We start from the raw sequence: 25357 nt of genomic DNA on the forward strand, positions 1-25357 counted from the left end.
GAGATGAGTCATTAGAAGGAAATATATATAAAGAGTTAGTAAATCAGTGGGAATCTGTGGCTTTCCATTAAGAGAATTGGCCAATGATCTCTCAGAGATTTTTTTGCTTGTTGATTTATGAATTCATTCATCCAAAAAAAAAAGTTTACTGATTACTATTTGCACAGTAATGTACTAGGTTAGGATTATAAACATGAATAATACATACAAATTTTACCTAAATTTTTGCTCTTTAAGTGTGGCTAATAGACAAAAATATGTTTTTTAACTTTCTTTTTAAAATTTTTATTATTTATTTTCCCCTCTCATATTACTTAAATAATTATTTATATGACTACAAATTGATAGGAGTGTGAATAAACACCATTCCCACCACCAAAAGACTGTGTCCCATCCCCTCCCTGGCCCCATGAAGCTGAAACTTTCTAAATGACATAAATAATGTTACATGAGACTTAGGAGGAGGAAAATTTCAATCATTTAGTGAGGAAGGGAGAGAAATCTAAGAGAAGGTAGTTTGAGTCTAGACATGTGTAGGTTGAGTAGAACAGAATGACTATGAAAGCAAAGATTTAAAGGAGCAGGACTTGATACAGCTTGATTATTTAATACATGATTGAATTTATGAAAAAAAATCATGGGAATAGATATAACCAGACTCAGAGAATCTTGAATGACATAGAAAGGGGCTCCGTTCCTATATTCTAGACAATAGCAAATGTTTGGAAAAGGAAAATGGAAAAAATGCGTTTTAAGATGGAAGTTGCCAAAGAAGACGTCTACATTGTGTTTGTATAATTATCATGAAGTGATGCCCCAAACAAACTCCTTGTTTCCTTTCTTGTCCAGGCCGCTGATGTGTTACAGCTGCAACATGGAGCTAATGTTAATGTTCAAGATGCAGTTTTTTTCACTCCCTTACACATTGCAGCATACTATGGGCATGAGCAGGTCAGTCTGACTAGAATTTCCAAAGGTTCTGAGATCATTTAAATTTAGCAGGCTTTTATTTAACTGTCCTGAGTTTAAAGAAAAATATTTAAGATATCATTTGAATTGTTTTATGTTCTCATCAGTTTGACCACCAAAGAGCTTGCATATCTATGGAAGTATTGCAACTGTTAGACTTTTTCCTTCTTTTTTTTTTTTAAGTACTCAAGGAAGAAGTAGGATATATTGGTAAGTCAACACTCAAAGGAATCAGTCAGTTGGCTTTGAAAAATCCTTAGCTTTATGACCATGTGTAGGTTTTCATAGAGATTTGAATATTTACAGTTTCCCCCTCTATAAAATGAGATGTTAATGACACTTACGTCACATTGTTGGTGTTATGATGAAGTTGCAAATCAATTGACAAAGGCTTGATAAATTTCACCGTGATGCTGCCAGTTACAATAGCAATAAAACACATAAAGACCTTCCCAACAGTTTTCTAAGAAAACATGTCTTTGAGAAACTTTTTTGTCATAGGTATCCTCAGATGAAAAATTTCTCTTGATATAGGCACACAGGCTAATCTTCACAGCTTTTGAAAGAGATTTGCAGATGTGATCAAGCTAAGGATTTTGAGATGGACAAATTACTCCGGATTGTCTTGGGATAATACCCTAAGGACCCTTATAATAGGATGCAAGAAATCAGTGTAATAAGAATGTGTGAACTGTTTGCAAGAGGTGAAAATGATGAAACAGGAAACTATCAGCAAAAGAATGCAGGTGCCTCTAGAAGTTGAAAGGCAAGGAAATGTACGCTCTAGAGGGAATATACTGCCCACACTTTTATTATGGTGTTTTGAGTTTATATGAAAGCACTACTTTAAAGTTGACAAGGTATCTTCATTCAGTACACAACATTATTTGAACTTCATGGCAACCTCATGAACTTAAGAAGTTAGGTATGAGATAGGAATTATATTAAAATCTGTGTGTACATTGGTTCCTTTTCATACTTTGTCACAGTCTTGGAATTAGCTGCTATTTACTCTTTTCTATCACTGATATCCATAAAGTTCCCACAGATTAGGTAACTTAATAAACTCATAAAGGAAAATAACATAGACATATGAACATGACAGGATAACCAAAATTAATTTCTTTTGACAGCCCATTTTTACTTTGTTTCATTTTATATCTCTATGTCACTAGACTTATTTAATAAGTTTAATTTCATAGTGATCATGCCATTGCATCACCTGAGGATCCCAAGTTGAAAAATCAAACTTACTTATAACTCAGTGCTAGACTAGTCACTTTGGCTTTATTTCTTTGTTAGCCAGCATATGCTTAGACACTCCCAGACCTGTAAAGCATGACCTGCAGCTAGGGGAGATTGTTCATTTCATTGATGTGCTGTTCAAAGTTCGCTGGAGTACACTGGAGAGCTGGACACTAAAAATGCTTTTGAAAAGCATAGAATCCAAAAGCCTAAACCTTTTTCCATACCGTTTTCCATCAGTTTCAGACAGGGTATACACAATGCATGTTATTCGTAGAGTTACCCTCTTTGGTAATTAACCTCATCACCCAGTAGAATCGTAAAGTATTTCTATTCATGATGGGAAGGCAGCTACATTCTTTTTTTACTTTCTCTGTCTATGTTGTCACAGTCTTATAAAATTATGCTAAAATGTGGATGGACCTTTTATGATAAGGGACTCACTTACTATGTGTGAAGGCAGTGAGTGCATAAGTAATTTATGGATGCTATTGTCACTTGCTGAAAAATGCTGACAGGAGAATTGTACATTCAATTTATAAATGTGCAAATGTACCATGCTCCTTATTATTTGTTTATTTACTTAGTTTTAAGAGGTTGTTTTGTACTAAGAGCTATATTTTCTAGGTATATAAGAGTGTTTAATAGACAAATGATTTTTAACATAGTTTAGACTGTCTACTATAAAGTCACACAATCAGAATTTATGGATTCTATATAATTGAAAATACCTGCCTAGGATTGCAATGTTCTTGACTAGACATCTACTGTTTTGATATCTCTAGAATTAAATATTTTCCTGCCATTGCCTGACAAATGGGTCAAATAAGCATAATTCATTATCAGTGCTACTACTAGCATATACTGAGTGTATTATGCTCAATAATGAATTTAATTTAATTTAACTCTGTAAGTTATATCTCTTAGCATCACTATCTTAGTGAGGAATCCAAAGTCTTAAAAGGTCAAATAATTTTCTTAGAGTAATAGAGCCAATAAGCAGAAGCCTGATTTCAGAAAGCCTGTCTTTTACTTACTAATGCAATAGGAAGTTACCGCACAACTCACCAATTAATTTTTTGCTTAGAATTTCTATCAAATTTGTATAATGTTATTGAGAAATTTAGGACCAAAAATATTTATTTGCTGACATAAAGTAAAAAAAATTTAAGAGCATGAACTCAATTTTATGCTGACACCTCAGTGATAAGGACAGTATAAGAAAGTCTTTCCATGGGAGTCGGGCTGTAGCGCAGCGGGTTAAGCACAGGTGGCGCAAAGCACAAGGACTGGCATAAGGATCCCGGTTCAAACCCCGGCTCCCCACCTGCAGGGGAGTCACTTCACAGGTGGTGAAGCAGGTCTGCAGGTGTCTATCTTTCTCTCCTCCTCTCTGTCTTCCCCTCCTCTCTCCATTTCTCTCTGTCCTATCCAACAACGACAACAACAATAATAACTACAACAATAAAACAACAAGGGCAACAAAAGGGAATAAATAAATAAAATAAATATTTAAAAAAAAAAAGAAAGTCTCTCCATAATTGTGATCTTTAACGACAAAGATACAACCTAATATAAGCTGTGGTGCCAGTAATAATTTCTAGAATTTCTAGGAGAAACAATATCAGGTTTAGAAAGATGCCTTCCAAGGTATCTCATTGAACCGTTTAAATTGGTAAATAATTCAGTATTAATGTGAATCATTCTCTAGAAGACTTAAAAGTTGTTATTTATACTTTCTGCTACTTTTTCCATTTGGATATGGAGTTTCAGCAGTTTGGAGAAGATACTCAGAAATGATATATCTGTCTCCCATTTACTCTCAAATCCAGAAAAGCACCCAAAATATTTTAGCAGGATGGACGTCCATCAGTGACCTATGCATGGAGATGCCCTGAACTCAACAATTAAGTCATCCATTTGTCTCTGGCCAGGATACTTTTGGAAAGATATTTGTGAATAATTTTAGGGAGAATTATTCATATATAACAGAGATAGAATTCTGAAACTGCTCCTGTATTGTACTTCTTATTAGATGACCTAATAATCCCTTATTGTTTAGTTGAGTTGGAATTTTCAAGTAAAAAAAAAAATTAAAAGAAGGCCTTGATGACATGTCTTCCATATTGATGACAACTCTGCATTTTTGCTTGGTTCCTAATATTCATTCCATGTGAATGATCCTCTAGATAACCCGCCTTCTTTTGAAATTTGGTGCTGATGTTAATGTAAGTGGTGAAGTTGGAGACAGACCTCTCCACCTAGCATCTGCAAAAGGATTTTTTTAATATTGCAACACTCTTAATGGAAAAAGGAAGCAAAGCAGACGGTAAGACTGTCACAACTTTTTATTTCTGTGCTTTTTACTAACTTTCCTTATTCAACTCAACTATAACTAATTAATCTTGTACTCATGCTCTAATTTGTTCCTCAACTCAATATATATACCACTGCTCCTGGAGACCATTTTTCTTTCTTTTTGTTGCCCTTGTTGTTTATCGTTGTTGTTGGATAGGACAGAGAGAAATCAAGAGAGGAGGGGAAGATCGAAAGGGGGAGAGAAAGATGCCTGCAGACCTGCTTCACTGCTTGTGAAGTGACCTCTCTGCAGGTGGGGAGTCTGGGGCTTGAACCAGGATTCTTGCACCAGTCCTTGCATTTCACTCCATGTTCACTTAACTGCTGCACTACCACCTGGCCCCTAATTCATATATATTTAAATATATTAATTAATTTACATATATCTAAGATTTTAATTAAATATGTATTTGACTTTTGGATAGCATTTAAATAAATTCTTAATATATTAAGAAACCCAATAAAATCATGGTGGTGTTCCTGTTTGTTACCATTCACTATTTTTTTAAATAAGGAAAAATTTACATATAGAGAAATTTTAAATGTTGAATTAATATTTCCTAACATATTCATTCATATAAAATTATCACTGTGTATTCATTCATATTAAATTATCACTAAGATAAAGGTTGTTTTGTCTAGAAAACTGAAAATAGTTTGTATGCAATGTTGTGCTTTGGAAAGATACCTTGTGCTATCTTCTTGATAAATATCTTTCACCCCCGCTCCTCCAAAGTTAGTCAGCATACTGGCTTCTTTTGCCATAAACAGTGTCATTCTGTGGCTACCTTCTTATTTTCAACAAATAATGTCGATGTTTATGTTGTATTAATTGTAGTTTTTTCCCTTTATGTTGCTGATTATATTAGTATTTCATAATCAGTAAATTATTCATTATCTCTCTGATAACAGTTAATTTTTATTGATGTTTGGTTTTAGTGTATAGCTGCCAGCAACATTCTTATTTAATCTGTATACATAGGTAACTATCTCAGTGTTGTTGTTGTTGTTGTTGTTTAGCATTTTAAGGATTTGCCTATTTTTAATTGATTTAGGAAATGTCAGGTAGTTTTCTAAATAATACAATGTTCTACTCCACAATTTTATATGAAAGCCTATTTTTCTCCACACAACCTTTCCAATATTTGATATTGCTAATTATTAATAGATATAGAATCACTATCTGATTAGGTTGAGAAAAAAACTAAATTCAGGTTTTAGATACAGTTAGAATTGCATTAAATGTAGAATTTCCTACAACTTAACTTCTTTAATTTTTGGAAAAAATGATTAAAAGTAAAGTGTTGGAAAAACTTTCTTCCTCCTTAGTTTTCTCTTCCTGTGCTTTAAACTTTGACACAAACTCACTCAGAATTACATTCTGTCATTACACTCTCTCAGGCATATCCAACAGTCTTCCATTGACCCCCAAGAGACCTAATTAAAAGCTCAGCTGTAAGAGCTGCTGGCCTTTGCAACAGAAATGACACATAGTTCCAAAAGGACATGGTTGTCAAAACTCTAGAACTGCAAGTCCCTTGGTCCAAAATCTAGATTGATACTCAGTTAATGACCACTGTTTTAAATCTACTCATAAGGAAAATACAAAGACTCCCAAAGACAACTAGGGTGAGAGTCTAGGGCAGTTTTCAGTGTTCATGCTGGAAGCAAAAGCCATTTTGTTTTGTAAATTTTGAGAAATGTAGTTTGTGCCATTTTCTATGGCTTCTTCGATATAGCATTAGCATAGACAACCCGTGTTGTCACAACCTCATCCTTAGACCTTGTTTAAGCAGTCTCTTTAATTCTGTTAGTTTAGAGTAGGCAGAGGTATACTTATGCGAACAACTGAACACATAATTGTGGTCTTTAAACTACCACACTCCTCCAAAGGGTCAGGAACCTTGTCACTTTTCTCTTTTATTACCCTTGCCAACCACAGATTTTCACCCCCCTAACCCCCTTTTGTGCAATTCCAAAGCTCTGTGGTGTCAAAATGAGTGTCATTTTTGATCAGCATGTCTCCAAGATCAAAGGACTCTTCTACAAAAAAAAAAAAAAAGCAATGAAATGTGCACTGCACTATATTTAAGATATAGTTTTAAACATTTTCTTTCTGATTCACATAAATACTATACACCTCCTACCCAGTCATTTAAAAAAAATCAAGAGACAACATGACTCGGCTTTCTGAGTATTTTTATTCCTGTGTAGTTCACACTTGATATTTAAATCCCTTTTGTACTTTTACCAACTGCAACAAATAAGTCAGAATATCTATTGTGTTGGCAGAAACTGTATAGGGCTTATTAACTAGTTCAGTTGTTCCAAAGTAAAGCTAAACTCCCAGACAATTTATTTTATATCTGGACCTTGCTTGTGGTAAATGGACATAAGAGGAAGATTAAGTTAAATATCCTCCCCCCAGAACACAATTTAAAATTTGATATTTTCACTATGTTTCTATGGAGACAGAATGTCACAAATAAAAATAAATTCAGCTGACAAAATTAGCCAAAATTCAATTCTAAAAGCAACCTTCCAGATTAAAACATTTTTGAAAGTTTGACAAATTCAGCCACACATATTTGAAGTGTCTAGCCTTCTATCTTGCACTTCTTAGGGCTATGACAGAGGATAAATATATGTTTATTGAATGAAATTGCAAAGGTTAAAAATATTGCTTAAGTCTATAAGAAGAAAATACCCCTACAGTTCTTAGAATTCATTATTTTAATGATGTTAAAAATGAAATAATTTAAATTAGTTGTCATCAAAATACTAACTGCTATCGTTCTTTGACCATGAAATTGGATGTTATAGAAAGGCACAAGAAGGGGTTGGGCGGTGGCACACCAGGATAAGTGCATATAGTTTGAAGCACAAGGACATGCTCAAGGATCCCAGTTCCAGCCCAGGCTTCCCACCTGCAGGGGGGCAGCCTTACAAGCAGTGAAACAAAGTGGGTCTGAAGGTGTCTATCTTTCTCTCCCTCTCCATGCCCCCACCCCCAATTTCTCTTTGTCCTATCCAAAAAGTCAGGAAAAGAAATGGCCACAGGAGTAGTGGATTCATAGTGCAAGCACCTAGCCCCAGCAATAAGCCTGATGGCGAAGAAAGGAAGGAAGGAAGGAAGGGAGGGAGAAAGGGAGGGAGGGAGGAAGGAAGGAAGGAAGGAAGGAAGGAAGGAAGGAAGGAAGGAAGGAAGGGAAAATAAAAGAAAAGAGAAAAGGAAAGAAAGGCACAAAAATTAGAGTATGGTCAATTTAAAGGAAGTATTTTATTTTAAGTCATATAATATCATAAATATGACAGATTATTATTAAAGTTTTATGACACATTTGGAGTTGTTTTAGAAAACTAGTGGAATCTACTTACACTTTAGGTGTTTGGATAGAATTTTTTACTTTTTCTTTAAAACAATAAGAAATAAGGGGGAAATAGCATCCATCTACCTACTTATTCATTTAGTCTTTATTTTAAAGGCTGTTATATAACACTTTTTCTTCAAATAGAAGAATGTGGGATATGTATATATATATTTTGAAATCCTCTATTATTTAAGTTTCTTAATACTATGCCAAATTAGAACAAATAGAATATTATCGATTCTTGGATAAAGTATAATAATGTGTAACTTTTTTTTTTGTTTTTGCAAATTGGTCTAAGACAACACTAAGCAGATAACAACAACTTAAAAAGAAAAGAAATACACACACACATATTATCTAGCCATCTAGCCTAGATTTCTCCTGATATGTTCCTTTGGTATAGTCTGTTTTTCTACAATGGAAAGAAAGCCTAGACCACTATAGGTAATTCATCAAATATTTAGATAATGCACCTTTAAGTTTATTGATTCACCGAGAGAAGATTAACTTAGGATGGGTCCAATGATGGCCAAAGGCGAACTATGAATTAATGAAGATAGTGTTGCATTTTGCTTTACAATGGCTTTCTGAATCTCAAGAAATCTCATGTGACCTCAAAATGCCCTGGAAGCCCAACTGTTCTCCAGAATTGATTCACAATATTGACTTTCTTCTGGCTTCCAACAGATTGTGAACAAAGATAAAGTATCATAAAAGGAAGGTAATCAAACAACCAGGAAGCTCTTCTAAAGCACGTTAGTCCTTCTGAATCATTCATTAATAGACAATATTCAAATGCATTTTTAGTAATTGCTCTGGGGGAGATACTCAGTATCTCTATGTTGAATATATCCTTTGAGTTAAGATCTTCCTAAACAATAAAATGAAACTCATGGTCTACAAATAGAGCAGATACAAGGTCAGTATGAATTAAATATTAAGTAATAGTTATGACATAAGTATTAAATCTTGTACACTTTGAAATTATTAACTTGGCTTTGTTTCTCTTTCTATCCTTCAGTATTAAAAATCATTTATTTCCTTCAATTATTTTGATTTGGAGTCACTGTCAAGCATTCACACACATACACATACAGAGATGAGAACAGATGAGGTCTACTAAGGATTATTATTGTCTGTTTTGAACAAAATGTCCTATACAGATGGACAAAGTAATTAAATAATAAAGTAAATGACTTCAGAGCAGTTGATCCAATTATTTTATTGCCTTTAATTGTGATGAAATGTGAATCACATTCAGGATGTTTGAAATATAGTATCCAGTTATTATTACTTTAGATCTATAATTTTTGAGTACTCAACTAGATTACACAGTAATTGAGAATATAAACTCTGCATTTATAGCTTATCATTTGTATCTAATCCATTTTCATGAAGTAAAAGTAAAAAGACAAAGTGGGCATTTTATTTTTGTTTAATATATAGTAGATACCACATTAAGTTCTATACAATCATCTTTTTCTTTCAATTATTTTTGGTATTCCTGCACCAATATTATTACTATATTGAATTCTACTGATAAAACATTAGTAACTCATGGCCCAGGAGGTGGCACAGTGGATAAAGCATTGGACTCTCAAATGTGAGGTCATCAGTTCAATCTACACCATGCCTCGGCCTCGCGTGAGCTTAATGTGCAGCTTGGCGATACGAGAATCCGGCATGAAGCCCAGCCAGTCTATCTTGGCATTACTCTCTATCGCGCTCTGTCATTCACGAACATCTCATAAAAACTGAAGCAAAGGTGGGCGCGAGGAATAACATCATTGCAAGACTGGCCAGCTCCTCACGGGGCGCGAGCGCTTCCACACTACGATCATCATCTCTGGCATTATGCTATTCCACTGCAGAATACTGTGCCCCAGTATGGTTCCGTAGCCCCCATGTCCACTTGGTCGATTCCAAATTATATTCCTCCATGAGGATAATTTCTGGAACCATCCGTTCCACCCTGGTTCCATGGCTGCCAGTCCTTAGCAACATCGCCCCGCCAGATATTCGTCGGGATGCGGCATCATCTAAGTTCATTTCCCACGTCTACGCTCGACTGGACCTGCCAATATACTCGGATATCTTCACCCACCCTGTCCAACGCTTAACGTCTCGTCACTCAATCTGGTCCCCTATGCCTACACTGAACTTCTCTGTTCCAGTCTCTTGGAAACAGAGCTGGCAGTCAGCTGAGGTAAAGAACAAACACCTCATCACAGATCCCTGCAAGCGTCAACCCGGCTTTGACCTAGCACGTTATGATCGGGCCCTCCTCAATCGCTATCGAAAAGGCCATGGCCGGTGCGCCGCTATGTTCCATCGCTGGGGAGCCAGAGACGACCCGAACTGCCCCTGCGGCTCCAGACAGACTATGACCCACATAGTCAACGACTGCCACCTCTCCAGATTCAAAGGAGGTCTCAAAACTTTACATCAGGCTCAACCTGACGCTGTTGACTGGCTACGGAAGAAGGGCAAACACTAGAAGAAGAAGAAGTTCAATCCCCAGCAGCACATGCACCAGAGTGATAGCTGGTCTCGGTCTCTCTCTCTCTCTCTCTTTTTCTCTCTCTCTCTCCCTTTCTCTCTCCCTCCTCTCCTATCATACTTCATGAATAAATAAATTAAATCTTTAAAATTATAGAAACTCCAACTTCTAGCATAGTGCTTGGATCATAGTGAACATCTGAAACTTATTGATGAATGAATAAGCATGTATCAGTCATGTGCTTTATTTGCTAGAAAATTCTCACAAATTTAAGTATATGATATGTCTTTTTAAAAAAATATTTGTTTATTTATTCCCTTTTGTTGCCCTTGTTGTTTATTATTATAATTAATATGTTTGTTGTTATTGTTGTTTGATAGGACAGAGAGAAATGGAGAGAGGAGGGGAAGACAGAGAGTGAGAAAGACAGAGACTGCTTCACCACTGTGAAGGCACTCCCCTACAGGTGGGAAGTAGGGGCTTGAACCAGAATTCTTTCTCTGGTCCTTGTGCTTTGTGCCACATGCTCTTAACCTACTGCGCCATCACCTGACTCCCAATATATGTCTTAATGGCTGTCAAGAAGCAAAGGAAAAGGAAAGTAACTTACTTTAGAACGACGTGTTAAGTCAGATTTGTGACACTGATAGTGAAGAGCAGTGTTCAAAATCATAGCCCAAGGATCACACTGTTATTCTTACTAGGCACATATACTAACACTTACCTTCGGTCACCAACAATATAAAGCACTATATATGTGCCTAGAATCAATGTCATAGGAATTAGTTGGTGTTAGTTAACCATTGCTACATAACATATATGGATTAGACATTGCTTTTTATGTCATCACCAAGTTCTTATATCAGAGCTTAATATATGTCAACTGGTAAGAAGGACATATATATATATGATATATTTATATATATCATATATATCATGTATATGGTATTATACTATCAAAGTGAAAGAGTAATTATTAAAAATTAAGCTAGTATAGCAAGCCCAAACTAGGACATATGGTCACCTCACAATGGGCTGTAGCAGCAAAGGAAATTTGAAAAGCATATTTTTAGCTTCTGTAATAGAATGTAGCTTTGACCTCTAGTCAGCATTTCAGGATAGAGAATTCCCCAATTGTTAGAAGGGATAAATGAAGCAAGATGGGATAAATCAAAAGACATATATCCATCACTGTGTGAACAGTTGAATGTCAAAGGTAACAGTGAAATCTGCTTTACTCTGAAGATCATTGTCTTTTTAGCATACCATGCTTTGTGTAATGTAATATGACAATTTCAATAAGGGTGTGTTGGAACCTCCTGAACAGTGTTCTAAACACATAGTGGGTCTGAGATGATAGCATAACATATTAAAACATAGAATTTACAAATCCAAATTCAATGGTTCAGTCCTAGGTGCCATCTTATGCCAGTGATAAGCTATGTTATGGTCTCCCTCTCTCACACACCATTTCATGAATTAAATTAATTAATTAGTCTTTAAAAAGTGTATACACAAAAAAGTGTATATACACACACATATATATATATGTACACACACACACACACACACACACATGATAATAGGCCCCATCCTAATCTAATGAACCAAAATCTCTAAAATTGGTGCTCTGGTCAATCCAGGATCTAAAATTTTTAGCATATTCTAGAACGGAAACTCAACTTGAAAGAAGACCTGTGAAAATAAGGTCACCTGTGAAAATAAAGACCTTGGATATTTTTTCCTGACCTGAACTATTCTGTTTTGCAAGGCAGATTTCATTAGATCGTTTCACAGAACTTATAGGATCTAGCATTCCTTCCTGTTTAATGTAATAGAAAGTAGAATAGAATGATGGCCTTTTAAGTTTGGTCTCACTTCACTATTATTAACTGGCAATTTCCAAGCATCTCTCAAGCATAAAGAAAAGTCCCTAATACTACATACAGGAAAGCTGAAAGATAGAGGATTCAAATTAACATACTCTTTCCTGTCCTGTTGACAATAGTGAATGCTCAGGACAATGAAGACATGTTCCACTTCATTTCTACTCTCGCTTTGGACACCAAGATATAGTTAAGTATTTGCTCCAGAGTGATTTGGAAGTTTGGCCACATGTTGTTAATATCTATGGAGATACCCCTTTGCACCTGTGAGTATTATGTGTGTGTCCAGAGGTCCTCCCTCTATGTTGTACATAACTATTCACTGTTAGCAAAATGTTTCCTTTTAACTCTAGGGCATGCTACAGTGGCAAATTTGAAGTTGCTAAGGACCTTATCCAAATATCGGGAACAGAGTCTGACTAAGGAAAACATCTTCAGTGAAACAGCTTTTCACAGGTAAAAGCCATTTAAGTGTAATGGCTACAAAACGTAGATGACACCCTGTGGCACCTGAGGTCATGAACATAAAGCTAGAACAAACAGTGGCAGATGCTGCAGTCAGAGAGAAAGAGCAGAGGACAGGCAGAGGACAAGGAGCCCAAGGTAGATGCACAGAAGAATAGGTAGAGGCAGATGCTGCAATCAGAACAACAGATGGGGCTGGGGCCAGATGCTGTATTCCAGGCGGCAGCCACAAAGACAGGGACTGATGTTGCCAAGGCAACAGGCATATCAACATCTATAAGCATATTGCTTATATTCTACTTCACTCTGCAGAAAACTGCCAAAAGGGGAAGTGCCCATAATCCTTCTCCAACAAGAATCTCATTAGCAGAATTCATCAGTATCAAATGTGACACATTTGTCCTTACTACTTAAAACCTATGTGCATGCAAGGACCTGTGTAAGGATCCCGAATCGAGTCTCCAGCTCCCCACCTGCAGGGGAGTCACTTCACAAGCAGTGAAGCAGATTTACAGGTGTCTATCTTTCTCTTCCCCTTTCTGTCTTCCCCTCCTCTCTCCATTTCTCTTTGTCCTATCCAACAACGATGACATCAGTAACAACAGCAATAATAACTGCAACAATGGCAACAAAAGGGAATAAATAAATAAATATTTTTTAAAAAACTGTGCGCAGACATATCTACTTATATAAGACACCCATCTGTCAGCCTGTAAGAGCTTAGTCAGGAAGGCCACTGAGATGCCTAGAAAGGTATTAGCTTCCTTTTAGGAATCCATGAGGCTATTTTACAGTGTGTTCTAGAAAACACACTGTAAAATAGTGAAGTAGAGGGAGTCGGGCTGTAGCGCAGGCAGCAGGCTAAGCGCAGGTGGCGCAAAGCACAAGGACCGGCATAAGGATCCCGGTTCGAACCCTGGCTCCCCACCTGCAGGGGAGTCGCTTCACAGGCGGTGAAGCAGGTCTGCAGGTGTCTATCTTTCTCTCCTCCTCTCTGTCTTCCCCTCCCTCTCTCCATTTCTCTCTGTCCTATCCAACAACGACAACAACAATAGTAACTACAACAATAAAACAACAAGGGCAACAAAAGGGAATAAGTAAATAAAATAAATATAAAAAAAATAATAAAAATAGTGAAGTAGTGATAGGGTTTGTGAAGGCTGCAGCAACAACTTTAGCAAGAACAACAAAATTAAAAAGGAGGAAGGAGATAATGGAGGAAGGAAATAAGTGGGGGAAGGGAGGAAATATAGGAGGAAAAAGGAATAATAACAGTTAAGTCAAACATGATTCTTTCAAATGTCTGAAAGGAAGACAGAAATTTCCTAAAATTTGAAGCTCTGATATTTATCTAATTATTTAATTTGTTGAATAAAGACAGATACAACTGAGAAGTAAGGAAGAGGTAAAGAGGGGGAGAGAACGAGAGCTACCTGAAGCACTGCTTCACTGCTTGTTTGTGAAACTTCCCCCTTCAGGCACAGAGTAGGGGCTTGAACCCAGATCTTTATGCATTGTAACACATATGATCTACCATGTGCACCACTGCACTGAAGCTCCCCTTTTTATATTTTAAATGAACTTTAGTTATTTATTGGATGGAGACATCCAGGAATCAAAAGGAAGGGGGAGAGAGAAAGAGAGACACCCCAGCACTGCTTCATCACTCAAAAAACTTTCCTCCTGCAGATGGGGACTGGATAACTTGAACCAGGGTCTTTGTGCATTGCAACATGTGTGCTCAACCAGGTGTACCACCACCTGGCCCAGAGATGTTCTTTTTAAGGTTACTATTTGCTATAAAAATAAAAACATAGTAATATGAATTTAGTAAGCCTTTAATGTAGGATTGTTACCTACACATTACAAATTACTTGGGAGTTCACAACCTCTAAAACTGATATTTGGTTGGCCAGCAAGTTTGTTCACTTGGATAGTGTGCTTTCTTTGTCATGGGCACAACCCAGGTTCCAGTCTGGTCCCACTACGTAAGGCTTCTGTGCTGTAGTGTCTGTCTCTCTATTTTATTATTTCCATCTCTTGTGTTATTATCTGAAACAGTCCATCAGAAGCAGTGAAGCCCCAGTGATGACTTTTACAAATGCCTTTGGGCACAATATGTTATTTGCATGGCATTTCTATCAAACTGGCAAATAACATAAATTATAAGAATTTCACTATAAAAATGACTAAAATTAAACATAAGTTCCTGCATTAACAACCATCAAAATTTGACATGGATTTTCACATCTTTCTCATCAACCAAAGAGGTCAGTGAAAAAGGAGACAAAGTTTCCATTCAATGCCGAACTAACCCAGATAGCCATTTTATGGAGTTGGTTTTAGTATTCCTCTTTACACATTAAAAACCTGAGGTTCAAAGAAACTAAGTATTTGGAAGTTTCATTTGGCTAGAAAATAATATAGTGAGCACCTGTCTAATTCCCATTCCTTGTGTTTTTACATTTCTGTATGTTCTAGTGCCAAAATATTTTATCTTTTTTCCCATACAAACATAGTAACAGGAAAGATGTGAGAACTTTCAGTTCATGCCTTCAGTCAAAATGAAGCAGTGGGATTTGCCCCTTGAGAAAGTAGATCTATTATCAATATATGTGAGTTGCTGGTGTCCTCTATCCTCAGTAGGCATGCCTGTTATAACTGACACCTTGGGCTAGTTTTCAGAACATTTTATTAGTCATGGCACATACATTGAAACCAGCTATAATAAAAAAGTGATTGTCAAGTACACATCTAATCGTTTTGCTTTTGTGAAAGCCTAGGCTGACTAGGAACAACATGACCCTTTTTATTCTGTTCATTTTAAGCATATATTTATAAAATAATTTGATTTTACTGGATGGAAACCGTCTCTATGAATTTTCCTACTGCCAAGTTACACTGCTTTATACATACACATATTTATGCTTACGTGAAGAACTCATCTGTAAACACTTGCTTTGAAAAAGAACAATGAAGCAGTTCAAACAATGGAACAGTTGAAGTACAGTGGTACGGGTCCAATTATAATGCAAATAATAGGTGGTACTATGATGTACTACATTATGATAGTAGGACTTTCTGTTTTTGTTTTCTGCTACAAGCATTATCTGGAGCCCAGTGCCTGCAGTACGAATTGACCACTCTAGATGGCCATTATTATTATTTTTTATAGAGATAGAGAAATTGGTAGGGAAAAGGCTACAGACAGGGAGAAAGAGAGACACTTGTAGTACTGTTTTACTGCTTGTGAAGCTTCCCCTGCAAGTGGGGACTGGAAGTTTGAAACCATATTCTTGAACTTGGCCATGTATATGCTCTACCTGGCTCCCCACATGGCCCCCAAGATACTATTTTTTATTAACTGCCAAGGGCCTATTTTTTGTTGTTTGTTGGTTTTGGTTTTTTGGTGTTTATTTTTTACTGCTAGTTGGAGCACTAAGGTGCCATGTGCTTACCTACTCTTCCTTTAAACAAAATTTATGAACAAAATTTATTTTACAGTAAGCAGAGGTGTATCATTATTTGATGCAATGCATCAAGTATTTCAGGGTGAAATGACCAGATAGGCCTTCTAAGGAGATAGAAATGAATCCAGTCTTTGATTTAAAAGACTTCATAAGAGGAGCAGTCATTCAGTGGGCCAGGAATGTGGCACCATGTTAAGCACACATATTTACTAAGAGCAAGGACCTGGATTCAAGACCCAGCTCCCCAACTGCAATGGGTCCACTTTATGAGAGGTGAAACAGCTCTGCAGGTATCTTTTTCTCCCTCTCTCTATCTCCCTGTTCTCTCTCAATTTCTCTCTAATAAAAATAGAGGGAACAGAAAAAAGGGGGGGTGAAAATGGCTACCAGGAGCTATGGATTCATAGTGCTAGCACCAGTCCTCAGCTAATAACCCTGGTGGCATTTTTAAAGTGTGTCTGTCTGTGTGTGTGTGTGTGTGTGTGTGTGTGTGTAGGGGGGAGTGGGAGGGAAGCAGGCAGTGTGGTGTGCCTGGTTAAGCTGTCACATTACAGTGCACAAGGACACAGTAGACATTCAATAAATAATTCTATGAGGTATTAGAAAAATTATTATTATCAAAGAAATACAGGTTTCACATCTGTAGCAAGAATGTTACTATCTGAGATTGATAGTTTTTTGGAAATTAAGGTTCTGTTTTCTTCTCATTTCAAACTTTCATTCTGTAATAGGATTGCATTCTGCTTGCTACCATGGTCATATTCGTCTGGTTCAGTTCTTACTGGATAATGGAGCTGATATGAATTTGGTTGCTTGTGATCCCAGCAGGTCTAGTGGTGAAAAAGATGAGCAGAGCTGTTTGATGTGGGCTTATGAGAAAGGTACATTTTTCATTATTGCATCTCTGCAGTGATACATTGAACTATATGCATAGATTATATCAACGCATCAATAATTCCTTTGCTCACACGACTTGTACAATCCTCTGTAGATTGTATTTGAGTCTCTGAGGACTTGGATCAAAGAATCCAATACTGTCACTAGGGAAGAAAACCCCTGGGTTACAGAACAGCTGAAGACATTTTCAGTACTAACACTGTGAAAAGGGAACAAGCTATTATTTTCCTAGATAAATGAGAAAAAAAATTGTGATAAGTTATGGTAATTTATATGAACAGATGTAGAGCCAATCTTCATACTATATAGGGGATTCTTATGTAGATTCATTTTTAATTAAATAAATACAAATAAAGAAAAGGAATTTTGGCAGATCTCATAGTGCTAACAATATGTAGCAAAGGTAAGAGAACTAATTATAATTACATAAGTATACATTTATTGGAGTTCAAAATGCTGAGAGCTAGGTAGGGTACTTAAAAGAATATCATATATTTTGATATTGGGAAATTTATTTTTTTAATTATCTTTATTTATTGGATAGAGACAGCCAGAAATTGAGAGGAGAAGGGAAGACAGAGACACTTGCAGACCTGCTTCACCACTCGTGAAGCTTTCCCCCTGTAGGTGGGGGACTGTGAGGCTCAAACCTGGGTCCTTGTGCACTGAAGCATGTGCACTCAACTAGGTGTGCCACCACCCGGCCCCCCAATTTATTTATTCTTAATGAATTTTGGTTTCTTGACCTTCTTCGTCTGAAAAATTAGACTAATAACTCCTACTTCATAAGGCTGTGCAGACTAAATAAGATAATGTTTGTGAATTCCTTGCAGTCGTAACTGGTATAAGGTAAGGAAAAAAATAATCAAAACAACACAGTTGTTGTTATCAAGATACATTTTATCTTAGAAATGAATTCTACCAATACATGTAAGTACCAGTGGTGGTTAAATTTTCAGGTGACAAATATCAGTATATACTGTCACTGAAAGTGGAGTTACAAGGCATACTAAAAAACATAATGGACTTTGATGCTTACGTTTTCTTTTTAGGGTTTTAAAACTATGTAATAAAGTTTTCTTATCTTTGAAAATGCCAGAATTTTAGAAAGTCATAATAAAAAAGAACCAATATTAAAGTAGAAAAAAACACAAGCTACCAATTTGAACTAAAAGATTTTCTGCCTGAAGAAGGGTAGGAAATTCCTTTAATGAAAGGAGAGGTGGAGTTTAATGGATAGATAGCACATGAATTAAAAGAAATAAAATATCATAATCTGAAGAATATAAGTGAAAAATTATATGGGCATTATTTAACAGAGACCAGTGAACAGACTTAGAATAATAATTAGATAAAGTTCTATCCATTTTTAAATTTAGTGTTATAAAAATATATACCCACACATGCTTGCATATATTATGATCATGCAATTTAATGGATTCTTTTTTTAAAATTTTTTTTAATTTAAGAAAGGATTAATTAACAAAACCATAGGGAGGGGTACAACTCCACACAATTCCCACCACCCAATCTCCATATCCCACTCCCACCCCTGATCGCTTTCCCATTCTCTTCTTCTTCTAGCGTTTGCCCTTCTTCCCTAGCCAGTCAACAGCATCAGGTTGAGCCTGATGTAAAGTTTCGAGACCTCCTTTGAATCTGGAGAGGTGGCAGTCATTGACTATGTGGGTCATAGTCTGTCTGGAGCCACAGGGGCAGTTCGGGTCATCTCTGGCTCCCCAGCGATGGAACATAGCGGCGCACCGGCCATGGCCTTTTGGATAGTGATTGAGGAGGACCCAATCATAATGTGCTAGGTCAAAGCCGGGTTGACGCTTGCAGGGGTCTATGATGAGGTGTTTGTTCTTTCCGTCGGCTGACTGCCAACTCTTTTTCCAAGAGACTGGAACACAGAAGTTCAGTGTAGGCATAGGGGACCAGATTGGGTGACGAGACGTCAAGCGTTGAACAGGGTGGGCGAAGATCTCCGCGTATATTGGCAGGTCCGGTCGAGCGTACACATGGGAAATGAACTTAGATGATGCCGCATCCTGACGAATATCTGGCGGGGCGATGTTGCTAAGAACTGGCAGCTATGGAATCGGGGTGGAACGGATGGTTCCAGAAATTATCCTCATGGAGGAATATAATTTGGAATCGACCAAGTGGACATGGGGGCTACGGAACCATACTGGGGCACAGTATTCTGCAGTGGAATAGCATAATGCCAGAGATGATGATCGTAGTGTGGAAGCGCTCGCGCCCCATGAGGAGCTGGCCAGTCTTGCAATGATGTTATTCCTCGCGCCCACCTTTGCTGCAGTTTTTATGAGATGTTTGTGAAATGACAGAGTGAGATCGAGAGTAACGCCAAGATAGACTGGCTGGGCTTCATGCCGGATTCTCGTATCGCCAAGCTGCACATTAAGCTCACATGAGGCCGAGGCATGGTGTAGATGGAAAACAGATGATACTGTTTTAGCAGTGCTAGGGATTAGTCACCATTTTTTACAGTAATCAGATATCAGAGACATGTCTTTCGTGAGTGTTTCCTCCAGGATATCGAACTTGGATGCCTGAGTTGCACAGCAGATGTCATCGGCGTAGATGAACTTCCTTGAAGAAGTTTCTGGGAGGTCATTGATGTAAATATTAAATAGCGTAGGAGCCAGAACAGAGCCCTGGGGGAGGCCACTTGAGATAAGTCTCCATCTGCTAGACTTGTCACCCAGATGTACTCGGAATCTTCTGTTTTGGAGAAGAAACGATATAGTGTTGGCCACCCATGGAGGCAGGCATCTTGAGATCTTGACCAGGAGACCATGGTGCCAGACCGTGTCATAGGCTGCTCCATTCTCTATCCCTCAGGAGCAGGGACCCAGGGTCATTGAGGGTTGCAGAAAGTAGAAGGTATGGGTTCTGTAATTGCTTCCCCACTGAACATGGGCATTAACTGGTCGGTCCATACTCCCAGTCTGCCTCTCTCTTTCCCAGGTAGGGTGTGTCTCTGGGGAAGCTGAGCTCCAGGACACATTTGTCTTCAATCTAGGGAAGCCTGGCAAGCATCCTGATGGCATCTGGAACCTGGTGATTGAAAAGAGAGTTAGCATACAAAGCCAAACAAATTGTTGAACAATCATGGACCCAAAGCTTAGAATAGTGGAGAGGAAGTGTTAGGGAGATAATCACTGCAAACTCTAGGGTACTTCTGCTTTGAGGTATATATTTTGCAGTAGTTTATGGATACGTGTGAACATAAGCTCTCTCTCACAGAAACTGGTGTATATCTAGGTTTTGGGACTTTGTTAGAAAGTGAACCACCTGAGAAGAAATTAGAGTGTACTATAAAAGGAAAGGTCTCACCCGAGTAATGAAGCTGAAGGGTTGTCATTCCACACGTGAAGTCTCTGGACACAGTCTGAGGTGAAGCATGTTGAGATGGCAATCATTGCGTTGGTTAGGTTGTGATCGGCGGATGCAATATTATTTGGTATAGATTGGGAGAGGCATACGGGAAAGTGGGCCCTATCCAAGGGTTCCAGGACTGGGGGAAGTAGGGGCTCTATAGTGAAGATGTGAGGTTCCTGCTGTCTTAGGGTTCAAAAAGACAATCGATAGTTAATGTTATCATCACATTATTTGGTAATTGGGTTAACTTTGAAAAGTCCTTTTGTTATGGTTTGCTGTACAGTATCCAGTATCTTGTATATAGCTGTGCTATTGGATGCTTCTAATCTACTTGGTCTAGGCTTTTGAGAGAGTCCGCATATCAAATACACAGCCTATATATTAAAAAGATTCAGTTTGTGTTTTGAAAAACTTTGAGACATACAATTCATTTTCCGCCTCTCATATTAACTAGTGATTTATATGTCTACATTTTGCTAGGAGTGTACATAAACACCATTCCCACCACCAAAAGACTGTGACCCATCCCTCCCACCCACTCCCACCCCCCACTGGCCCAGGAAGCTACATGTCAACCCCTCACCACAGGGTTTTTACTTTGGTGCCCTACTTACAATTTGATCAGGTCCTGCTTTTAGTTTCCCTTTCAGATCTTCTTAGTCAGCTTCTGTTGATGAGTGGGATCATCCCACACTCATCTTTATCTTTCTGACTTAGCTCACTTAACATAATTCCTTCTAGCTCTGTCCAAGATGGGTCAGAGAAGGTGGGTTCATTGTTCTTGATAGCTGCATAGTATTCCATTGTGTATATATACCACAGCTTTCTCAGCCACTCATCTGGTGTTGGGCACCTGGGTTGCTTCCAGGTTTTAGCTATTATGAATTGTGCTTCTATGAACATAGGAGTACACACCTCTTTTTGGTTGGGTGTTATGGAGTCCTTGGGGTATAACCCCAGGAGAGGAATTACTGGATCATATGGAAGGTCCATGTCTAGCCTTCTGAGAGTTTTCCAGATTACTCTCCACAGAGGCTGTACCAATTTACATTCCCACCAGCAATATAAAAGGATTCCTCTGTCCCCACATCCCCTCCAGCATTTGTTGCTGCTGTCCTTTTTGATGTATGCCATTCTTACAGGAGTGAGGTGGTATCTTAGTGTTGTCTTAATCTGCCTTTCGCTGACAATCAGTGACCAAGAGCAGTTTTTCATATGTTTGTTAGCCTTTTGGATCTCCTCTGTAGTGAATGTTTTGTTCATATCCTCTGCCCATTTTTGGATGGGGTCATTTGCTTCTTTGGTGCTAAGTTTGCTGAGCTCTTTATATATTTTGGTGATATGTTTCTTGTCTGATGTCTGGCATGTGAAGATCTTCTCCCATTCTGTGAGGGGTCTCTTTGTTTGTTTAATAGTTTCTTTGGATGTGCAGAAGCTTTTCAATTTGACGTAGTCCCATTGGTTTGTTTCTGCTTTAGTCTTCCTTGCAATTGGGTTTGATTCATCAAAGATGTCCTTGAGGTATAGGTAGGAAAGTGTTTTACCAATGTTTTCCTCTAAGTATTTGATTGTTTCAGGTCTGACATCTAGGTCTTTGATCCATTTGAAATTGATTTTTTTTTCTGGTGAGATAAAGTGGTTCAATTTCATTCTTCTACATGTTACAACCCAGTTTTCCCAGTACTATTTATTGAAGAGAGCCTCCTTCTTCCAGTTAATACTTTGGGCCCCATATCAAAGATTAGATGTCCTTAGGTGTGGGGATTTATTTCTGGGCTTTCAATTCTGTTCCACTGGTCTGTGTGCCTATTTTTGTTCCAGTACCATGCTGTTTTGATGATGAGTGCTTTATAATATGGTTTAAGGTTTGGGAGTGTGATGCCTCCATTTCTGTTTCTTTTCATCAAGAAGGTTTCTAGGTGTTTCCATGTTCCAGATAAATGATTGTAGTGTTTGTTCTATTCTCTTAAAAAAGCTTGGTGGACCTTTGATAGGTATTGCATTAAATTTGTATATGGCTCTGGGGAGAATATTCATTTTGATGATATTTATTCTTCCAATCCATGAGCATGGGATATCTTTCCATTTTTTGGTATCAGTTTCTATTTCCTTGAGTAGCGATTCATAGTTTTCAGCATACAACTCTTTCACTTCTTTGGTCAACTTAATTACTAGGTATTTAATTGATTTTGCTGAAACAGTAAATGAGAGTGATTTCTGGATGTCTTCTTCTTCTTCAGATTTAGTGTTTGCATAAAGAAATGCCACTGATTTTTGTACATTGATTTTGTACCCTGATACCTTGCTATATTGCCTAATAACTTCCAGTAATTTTCTGCTGGATTCTTTAGGTTTTTCTATGTATACTATCATATCATCTGCAAAGAGTGAGAGCTTGACTTCTTCCCTTCCAATCTGTATTCCTTTGATTTCTTTCTCTTGCCTGATTGTATGGCAAGAACTTCCAATACTATGTTGAAGAGTAATGGTGACAGTAGACAGCCCTGTCTAGTCCCTGATCTGAGGGGAAATGCTTTCACCTTCTGTCCATTGAGTATGATGTTGGCTGTAGGTTTGCTATATATAGACTCCACTATCTTGAGGAATTTACCATTTATTCCCATTTTTTGTAGAGTTTTGAGCATGAATGGGTGTTGGATCTTGTCAAAGGCTTTCTCTGCATCTATTGAGATAATCATGTGGTTTTTGGCTTTGCCTTTATTGATGTGGTGAATGACATTGATTCACTTATGGATGTTGAACCAGCCTTGCATTCCTGGGATGAATCCCACTTGGTCATGATGAACAATCTTTTTGATATGTTGCTGTATCCGGTTGGCCAAGATCTTGTTTAATATTTTGGCATCTATGTTCATCAGAGATATCGGTCTGTCGTTTCCCTTTTTGTTCTGTCCCTCTCAGCTTTTGGTGTCAGGGTGATGTTGGCTTCATAAAAGGTGGAAGGGAGTATTCCTGTTTCTTCAATCTTATGGAATAGCTTAAGAAGTATGGGTATTAACTGTTTCCTGAAAGTTTTGTAGAATTCGTTTGTGAAGCCATCTGGTCCATGACTTTTGTTGTTGGGGAGATTCTTAATAATGGTTTCAATTTCTTTGTCTGTGATTGGTGCATTTAGATTTTGTAGTTCTTCTTGGTTCAGTTTTGGAAGGGCATATGTTTCTAGGAATTGTTCCATTTCTTCCATATTCTCTAGCTTGGTGGCATATAGTTCTTTATAGAAGTTTCGCAGGATTCTCTGGATTTCTGTGGTGTCAGTTGTGATATCACCTGCATCGTTTACAATTCTATTAATTTGAGTCTTCTCTCTTTTTCGTTTGGTAAGTCTGGCTAGGGGGTTGTCAATTTTGTTTAATCTTTCAAAGAACCAACATTTAGCTTCATTGATCTTTTGTATGGTTCTTTTATTTTCGATGTGATTTATTTCTGCTCTAACTTTAGTGATTTCTGTCCTTCTGGTAGCTTTAGGGTTCCTTTGTTCCTCTTCCTCTGTGTCCTTGAGGTGTGCAGTAAGTTCGTTCATTTGAGCTTCTTCTTGGTGTTTAATATGTGATTGTATGGCTATAAGTTTCCCTCTCAGTACTGCTTTAGCTGTGTCCCAAAGATTTTGATAGGTTGTGTCTTCATTTTCATTTGTTTCCAGGAACATTTGAATTTCCTGCTTGAGTGAGTCTCTGACCCAGTGGTTCTTAAGGAGTATGTTGTTTAGTTTCCAAATTCTGTGACTTTTAATAATTTTCTGTTTGTTGTTAAATGTTAGTTTTTCTCCAGGCCGTGAAAAAATAATAACCAGTGAAGAAAGAGAAAATAAAGAAAGGATAGCAAGAATAGACAATTATGAAAATCTACTATCCACTGTATATTCCAGGGTAACAAGAGGGGAAAGGGAACTAGAGTAGAGATACACACATAGAGAGTCCACTCTGAGTCCTATTTCTTCCCCAAAATAATTCAAAAATTCAGAAAGGCAAAGAAGAAGGAAGAAGTGTATGACAAGATTAAAAAGAGAGAGAGAGAGAGACAAGAGAGAGAAAGGGAAAAGATAAGAAAAAGAGCTGTAATTAAAGAGCAGTGAAAGGAAATTCCCAAATGTGTATCAGTGAATTCAAAAAAGCACACTGTTTGGTGGTGTGGGGGCTTGGGGCTGTGAATTTGGAAGACATAGGATTAAGGAATAAAGGATGAAAAGAATGAGAAAAAGAAAAATAAAAAAGAAAGATAGAGAAAAAAGAAAAAGAACAGCCATAAAAGGGCAGTGAAAGGAAAGGTTTTTTTTAATGTATTTATTTTTAATTATTTAATTAGCTATGTGGGGTGAGGTAGGGGGGTTGCCTACTTAGATAGAAAAAAGTCCAGAGGTTTCAGAAGGGTATAGACTTAGAATTAATGATACTCCCTGGTGGGACAGGAATTTGGTAAAGAAAAGGAGCTCCTAGCAGGGGATCCTGCTAGGAGCTGGTCCCCAGGGACTGATTATGGCGGGGGGCGGGGAAGGAGGTATGCTTGAAAATTAAATGGAAGAAAAAAAATTTTTTTCCTCTTTTTTTCCTACTCTAATTCTTAACCCAAATTAAGTTATAGTCACCTCCTTGGTGTTACCTCTAGGACCGCTTATTGGCTGGCCTGCTAAAGGCAGAAAATCCTACCGTTTCCAGGAGATGTGGTCAGAGCTCAGCCACTAGCAGCTTCTCAGTCTGCCATCTTCCAGGAAACCCTCCCCCTCCCCCCCGAAGCTTTTTTAAAGGATTTCTCAAAAATGAAAACTACCTC

At 37.6% G+C, this 25357-nt stretch overlaps 1 protein-coding gene across 1 annotated transcript in view; it reads left to right on the forward strand.

Moving 5' to 3' along the window:
* TNNI3K (TNNI3 interacting kinase) overlaps nucleotides 1–25357 on the forward strand; it is a 428191-nt gene that overhangs the window by 159634 nt on the left and 243200 nt on the right. Inside the window, 8 exon segments of the mRNA XM_060202368.1 lie at nucleotides 850–951; nucleotides 4404–4493; nucleotides 4495–4543; nucleotides 12452–12469; nucleotides 12472–12595; nucleotides 12683–12742; nucleotides 12744–12785; nucleotides 16955–17145. Coding sequence (XP_060058351.1) covers nucleotides 850–951; nucleotides 4404–4493; nucleotides 4495–4543; nucleotides 12452–12469; nucleotides 12472–12595; nucleotides 12683–12742; nucleotides 12744–12785; nucleotides 16955–17145 — 676 coding nt within the window.

Source organism: Erinaceus europaeus, chromosome 11 (assembly GCF_950295315.1).
Source record: "Erinaceus europaeus chromosome 11, mEriEur2.1, whole genome shotgun sequence".
Taxonomy (NCBI): Eukaryota; Metazoa; Chordata; class Mammalia; order Eulipotyphla; family Erinaceidae; genus Erinaceus; species Erinaceus europaeus.